General features: G+C 37.3%; 1 protein-coding gene and 1 long non-coding RNA gene across 2 annotated transcripts; one reads left to right on the forward strand and one right to left on the reverse strand.

The window, feature by feature from the left end:
- Nucleotides 1–2,173: 2,173 nt before the first annotated feature.
- LOC111777523 lies at nucleotides 2,174–3,078 on the forward strand. Its single transcript, XR_002812396.1, has 2 exons — nucleotides 2,174–2,437; nucleotides 2,898–3,078. It is a non-coding gene; the product is annotated as an uncharacterized LOC111777523 (long non-coding RNA).
- A 1,509-nt stretch (nucleotides 3,079–4,587) lies between these two features.
- Nucleotides 4,588–7,455, reverse strand: LOC111777866 (probable protein phosphatase 2C 52). The gene is made up of 6 exons (XM_023657594.1): nucleotides 7,194–7,455; nucleotides 6,400–6,718; nucleotides 5,965–6,318; nucleotides 5,643–5,760; nucleotides 5,345–5,568; nucleotides 4,588–5,257 (listed from the first exon to the last, which is right to left on the reverse strand). Exons 2-6 carry the CDS (start codon nucleotides 6,658–6,660, stop codon nucleotides 4,802–4,804), a joined length of 1,413 nt encoding a protein of 470 aa, XP_023513362.1. The 5' UTR covers nucleotides 6,661–6,718; nucleotides 7,194–7,455; the 3' UTR covers nucleotides 4,588–4,801.
- Nucleotides 7,456–7,681: the final 226 nt, after the last annotated feature.

Below are 7,681 nucleotides of genomic sequence, written 5' to 3' on the forward strand. Positions count from 1 at the left end.
CACAAAAGTAACTCAAATTACAGTGGATTCATTGCAATGTCTTACAAAACTTTACCTTTAGACGAAACAAATAAAACCCAAATGAATATTTTATGACCCAAAAAAGATGGAATCGGATTCAACTATAATGAACCCATTACAATCATATGTTTATCCAATAGCAGCAGAGAGATGGATGTGTTCTTAATGTATGTATGTATGTATGTGAAGAGTTCATGGCATTGTGGGGACCTTCTTCTTATCTCTCACCAAAAAAAACTCACCTTTCCACTTTTTTGATACCTAAATTTTTACCTTTTTTGGACTTTCATCTTCGTTAAATTAAAATATTTTGACTTTTTTTTTTTTACTGTATGGTAGATATTCGAATCAAGTTAAAATAAATAAATTATGCGTCTTATTAGGAATAAATTAATATTTTATTGAACGCTGTATTCCGAATTTTTAATTATCATGTGAGAAAAATGCCAAAAATGTTTTTAAAATTAGTTTATAATATAAGATAATAAAAATATGTAGAAATTGAAGAGATGTCATTTAACCCATCTTTGTTTTAAATCTTCTTTTTCATGTGTGTTTTTAAATAAATAAAAAATTAAAACCAATTTGAACATAGTTCAACTCTATTTAATTCTATTTAATTTATTATTTGAGTGAAAAGTTTAAATTCTATATTCTATTTATTGTATTATAAAAATATTCTTTTTTTATCTTATCCATGTAAAAATTAATAAGTTTATAAGAGAATTATTTTTATGAAAGATTTTAAATAACCAAATAATAATAATAATAATAATAATATAATATATAAAAAAAATTATGATTTGGTGCATGTGTGGACAGTGGGCAGTGACAATGGCCAAACGAAGGTTAGCCAAAAAGCTGGTAGTGATGTAGCAGGCAATGAAAGATCATTCTCTGGACTGAAATTATTTGATGGGATTTTTATTTAAAAAGGGTTGGGTTGTGGATGTGTGTGTGTGTGAACACACCCTCTACATCCATCTTCTTCGCTATTTATGATATGTAAATGGCATGGTGCAGTGTGTCAGTGAGGATGCTCGGTTTTAAGGAGTTAAATTGTGAAGAGTGGAACAAATCATTTTTTGTTGAGAGTGTGAAAACCTCTCCCTAGTATACGTGTTTTAAAACTTTGAGGTTTAAACCATATTAGTTAGTGGGCTGTGTGGTAATGATGAACACTAGGCCCTGAAATGAGATGAATTGTGAGATCTGACATTGGTTAGAGAGAGGAACGAGATATTCGTTAAGGACATTGGACTTTTAAGAGAGGTAGATTGTCAAATCGTATATCAGTTGGAGAGAGAGAGGGGAAAGAAGTCTTCCTTAAGAGCGTTGGACCCTTAATAGAGGTGATTGTGAAATCCCACGTCGGTTGTTGAAGCATTCTTAACCGTAAACAAAGCATTTATCAGATAGATCGATTGTAAAATCTCACATCTGTGAGAGAGTGAAATGAAGCATTCTTATCTGTAAACGGACGGTGGGGTGTGGTGGGGTGGGTCTTTGCATAAAGCGATCATTGAATATATCAATAATTGAGCCCATAACACTTCTTTTCTTCATTTTCTATTTTTTTTATTTTGAGTGACTACTCTCCTATCTTGACTCTGTTTNGTTTGTTATGAACTAATCAACTTCATGGGCCCGAACCCACTAGGTCTATAACGCTCCACGAGATAACAACTTCAATCGACCACGTTCTTGAACTGTGTATATATCGACTACTTGACAAGAGAACAAGAGAACAAGATACGAAACAAACAACTTCATGCTATTCAAACAAATATCCAACATTATTGCTAAAGTTGAAGATTATTTATTTATTAATTTAACCTAAGATAGTGACATCAAAAGTTATTTCTTGAAATGGATATATAATTGCTCTATGCCGGACTATGAAAGTAAGATATTAACACATATTTGACTATGGAGTCTACGTTGCAGCCGCCATGGTCATCATCAAGGAGGAAGATTCAATTTTTTGTTAATGGACTAATCAATCTGATGGGTCCAACCCACAAGGTCCATTAACCCTAAATTTTTCTGCTTATGATTAGGTTTTAAGCCCAATTTGATGTGTGATGAAGGAGGCCCACAAAATGCGATCCGTTTAGGAGGAGGCGTTCGTAGCGATGGATGATATAAAACCCTGAGATCTACTTAATTGTAGTCTCCTTCTTCTTCCTGCAACTCTAAGCTTCAAAAATGGCGAAACTGGAGCCGCTTGATGGGCTAGCCAAAGATAACAGTGTCTCTGGAAAGAAGCAGAAGAGAAATCATGGGTCGACTTCCTTTTTCGTCTTCGTCGATTACCTTTTCCTCTTCATCTTTCTTGGCTTCCTGTTCTTCATCCTGTTCAAGATGTTCGCTGTCTGAGCCGACACAGATTTCCACCTCCCAGTTTGAAGATTAGGTGTTCATTTAATTTAATTTAATTTAATTTCTCCATTTCGATTTTGCTTTATCATGTCCATTTGATTCTTAACCACTCATATATTGTTTGTTATGTAAATTAAAGCCGAGGAATGGTTTTAAAGATGTCTTGTTTCCTTTCAATTGTGTCTGCTTTGATGATACTTCCTGTTATGATCTTATCTTCTGACATTGCATTGTGATTGAAAACGGAGTTGGAATATCCATCCTTCTAGAAATCATTACCCAACCCATTAAAATTATGGTAGAACGAATTAATTGGTATGAGCTGCTGTCCATTCCTGTTCATGTTTTATAATATGTTCTGTTCTTGGGGTTCCCCACATGTTGACCTTCAATATCTTTGAGTTCATCCGTACCCTGCTGTTCCCACCAAAAGTAATTGTGAATTTATTGCTGCAATCTTAAATGACTTCTTTATGATTCTTGAATTGAGCTAGGTACCCAAATGATAGAACTGTAGATACGTTAGAAGTACAGGTTTGGTTAGAGCTACAAGAGGAGGTATCTTCATCTTTTTTTATTATAGACCTGAGTTTAGTGTTCTCTCTAAATGCTACTTGTTGCAGAATTAATATCATCATAATGAATCTTGTTTGGTGAATTGCATTGAAGTATTGGGCTAGACTTGCCCCCACTGGTCTAGAAGACGCCATTATTCTAGTGAGTTATTGAACATGATTTGGCTTAAATGCAATTGATGGGCAATTACTGAACAAATATCTTGATCTAGTTCATGAAGATTGTTAGGAGAGAGTTTCGTGGATTTATGATTAAGGAATACTATCTTCATTGGTATGAGGTATTTTGAGAAAACCAAAAGCAAAGTCACGAGAGTTTATACTCAAAGTAGACAATATCGTACCATTGTGGAGATTCGTGGTTCCTAACGTGATATTAGAGTCTTGCCCTTAACTTAGTTATGTTAATAGAATCCTCAAGCGTCGAATAAAGAAGTTGCGAGCTTTGATGGTGTAGTTAAAAGTGACTCAATGGTGTACTTTGTTTGAAGAGTTCCAGAGAAGGAGTTGAGCCTCGATTAAGGGGAGGTTGTTTGAGGGCTCTCTAGACCTTAGGGGAGGCTCTATAGTGACTTTGTTCGAGAAGAAGATTGTTGAGGATTGTTGGGAGGTAGTCCCACATTAGCTAATTAAGGGGAATACCACCTCCACTGGTATGAGGTCTTTTGGGGAAGCCAAAAACAAAGTCACGAGAGCTTATACTTAAAGTAAACAATATCATTCCATTGTTCGTGATTTCTAACATGTTTTGGTACATGTACGATGAGAAACTGGTATGAACATATCACTATTTTCTTAACTAGATTCTTTCTATTATTGATTGTCAGTGAAAAATAACATTTCTTTTTCTCTTTCTTGAATGAAGCATTAATTATGTTGCAGCAACTGCAAGTTCTCATTAGGACACTGACTCATCAAAGGCAGTAAATTTATTTCTCCTCCAGACTTAATGTTCATAATTCAGTAAAATCAGACTGAAAACCATGCATAAAAGAACTTGCAAGTGGCCGATGAACATTGCATGATTATTATTGCTGGATGAACTGAGGGCTAGGTAGTAAGCCATGTTTTTAATTTTGTGATTAATGCAGACTTATAGATTTGTGGAAGAAAGGGTTGGAATCTTAGCATAGAACCATAGTTTGAAGTGAAGGAACAAGGTCTGGCATTCCCTGTAAACACTTCAAACCCAGACTAGCAACAGCTTGGAACTCCTCGAACACCTAGTACAGCTTATAGGTGTAGGACCTTTCATCGGTTAGTGCAGTGATTCTATGTGAAATTTTACATGGAGAGGAGAATGAAACATTCTTTATAAGGGTGTAAAAACCTCTATCGAATAGACGTTTTTTAAAATCGTGAGGTTGGTGACGATATATAACGGGCTAAAATGGATATTATCTATTAGCGGTGGGGTTAGACGGTTATGTTCTTCGTCTCGTATCTCGTTAGGGGTGAATGTCCATAGGGTAAATGAACTTCTTTAATACCACCCATGCTAGGTGTGCCACTATTTTGAAGGTCATCATCATGAAATGGTTATAAATGATTGTAAGTGCACCTTCATCCCCCCCTGTGGTCGAGTCACAGACTATTACTCACCGGCGTAAAAATAATTTAGATTTAATACGACATCGTTTGGAAATACATTACAAACTGAGAATGAACCCAATATACAAATTTATACAAAATTCAATATACTTTTACATTCAAATGGATCATTCATTCCATGTTCATAGGGAAAGTCTTCCATGGAAGGTGAAGGCCAAGTTTTTCTGGCATTGTGCTCTCACATGACAGCCTTCACCGACATTGGCCTTAGTTCAAGAAAATCTAGGAAGTTGAACCAAAGAGTTTACTCTTGTTACACCCTCCAGTCCCAGCCAATTCTCATCTTCAGCAGACATTGATTCCTCATTCTCTTCACTATGTGAATGTAATCCTCCAATTTGGTCCTTTTCTTCCGACGATGATCGAACCGTATAATTCCGTTGCAAACTCGGCTCACCAGACCTCTGCTCTTCATCTGAACATTCTGTGTTACTCATTTGATTGGTTTCAAGAGTTGCACAAGAAGCTTGTTCTTCATTTTCTGACTCTGAATCCATTTTCCCATCCAAGAACAGGCAAACGACTGCACAGTCGTCCATTTTCGAAGTAGGGTACTTGAGCTTCCACTCCCGAGCAGCCAAGTCTACCACCATTCGAGCTGCCGATGACCTAGTCGAGGCAGAATAAACTATCTCAACCACCTCGTCGTTGCTCAATACGTCCCAAACCTGCAAGGGAACTGTCTTGAATTCATTCATTCAAGCACAATATACACAATGTTCTTTTTAAGTGAATTAGAGGATCAGGGAAGTTACCCCATCTGAAGCAAGAACAACAAACAGATCATTATCTGTAAGCGCGCGGTGTGAGAACTCGGGAATAGAGATAACTCCATAGTCCTTCAAACAGAAGTCGCCAAATGCTCGAGCCATGGCTAATCCTGGCGCGTTGTCAAATGGCAGCCACACTCTTGGGACTTCTGGTTCATCATGCAATGCAAACACCCTTCCTTTACACTTCTTTATCCTTTCAGCCTCTCCTACAAGGTTAACAAACATAGCAGATTAGAATTACATATCAGTTCATGAAAGTAAAGCAACGGATTCGACATACTGGGCAGATCGGGCTTTAGATCTACTGTCAATTGTGTTGCTACAAGAGAATCACTGCTGTCTTTCGATCCAAGAATCGCTCGAGAGTCCCCAATACTTCCCACGAATAGATCCGAGCCCTATAGGTAAATCGAAATTAGAATCAAACAGAAACTATAACAGTTTAAGCTCACCACTAGCAGATATTATCCTCAAGGTTTTAAAACGAGTCTACTAGGGAGAGGCTTTCACACCCATATAAGGACGTTCCCCTCTCCAACCGATGTGGGATCTCATAATCCACCCCCTTGAGGGCTGGCACACCATCCCGTGACTGGCTATACCTGCTTCACTAGAGCGATGGCAGTACAGCCACTACAGAAACAATCCAATTTGGGATCAGATTTGAGCTCCTTATCCATGGCTTTATATGATTTGAGGAAAGTTCTTCTCCATAAAGAACTTGATCTGTCCTCCTGCGAGCCATCTATGTCCTGTCCTTCACCATCTGCTGAATTCTTTCGACGCCACGCAAGACAAGAAGTTCTATCCGATCTATCACGCTTCAACTGAGACGACTGCCAGAATGACACAAGCTTTCTTGGCAGAACATCTCTAACCTTTCGTGCAACTACGTGACCGTGTGGACCATGACCATCAAATAGGCCACAGAAAATCGCACCATCTGATATGAAGTCCTAGAGAAATCGAACCCCTCATCAGGAAACATTGTTTAAAACAAACCAAACAATCCAACAAGAATAGATACAAGAACTTACTTCCCATACAACCATGGCATCCTGGTTAATACCCTTTCGACCTTGTTGAGTAAAAATGCAAGAATTTGAAGTCTTCCCATTATAAACAAGTCTATTAGGTACAGAATTCAAATGCTGCAAAGAGAAAACATGATCTGAGAATGTTCTGTTTCTTTCAATCCGACCACAAACTCCATTCCCCAAACAGGATTCAAAAACTCCCTCTCCATTGCTTCCACCATTACAACTACTCTGATTGCCACTAGACAAACAGCTCCCCATTTACTCAGCTCCACAAATTAAGAACACATCTGATTTTGAACTTGACAAAGTATCAGATCTAGCATCAAGTAGAAGAAAGCTAGTTAAGGAAAGTGCATGTGGAGTAGAAATAGAATATGTTAAAAAGGGAGCTGTGTTCATCATTTTGCCGTTGATCATAGATTCATGTTGACAGCAACGATGTAGGCAAATCACTTTTGTCCTTAAATTAATGAATAAAAGACATATACAAGCTATATGACAAAACATGTACTAACTAAGAACATGTCCAAACGCCAAGACTTCTGTCTTTTCTGCCAGTTAACAGTAATGACACTACCAATTCTTAGATAAAACAATACACAGAATGTAATAAGCTACCATCTCTTCGTCAACACGGCTGAAAATTCAAAGAAAAAAAGGGGGAAATACAAAACCCATCAAACCGGCGGTGCAGATCTTTGAATGTAATAAGCTAATAACCCAAGAAGAATCATGGACAACAAACAATCATAAACCATACGCAGAAAAGGGTAAAAAGAGAAGGAACTCACAAGGGGACTTGATCATCACTGCGATGGAAAATCCCTGAAATCCAGAAGAGGGAAAGAAGAAGGGTAATGTGTTTAAGAAAATTTCCAAGAACGCGAGGCAAATGGTGAGCAATGGGGAGTGAAATCAGAAGGGAAAGCGGACGGAAAGGGATTAAAAGCGGGGAGATGGGGCATTAACTCAAAAGCAGAGTATAAAGTGGAAAGGGAGAGAAATGGGGTATTAAAAGCGGTCGCGTTCTTCATCTCCATGATCAAAAGGATCAGACCCCATTAATAAAAATGGATTGATTTTTAATTTCCCCATTATTATTTACAAGTTTCTCTGAATCATTTGCTGATACACAGAACAATAAAACAGATATCACACTAACACAGTAGTAGTAATAATAATAATACTAATGACTTGATTGAGACATGTTTTACTTTCCTAGAAAGATAGTAAATCTTAAGTTTAATCGAGTCTTGAGCTTTAATTTTTGGTGATTAAA

Source organism: Cucurbita pepo, chromosome LG16 (genome assembly GCF_002806865.2).
Source record: "Cucurbita pepo subsp. pepo cultivar mu-cu-16 chromosome LG16, ASM280686v2, whole genome shotgun sequence".
Lineage (NCBI taxonomy): Eukaryota > Viridiplantae > Streptophyta > Magnoliopsida > Cucurbitales > Cucurbitaceae > Cucurbita > Cucurbita pepo.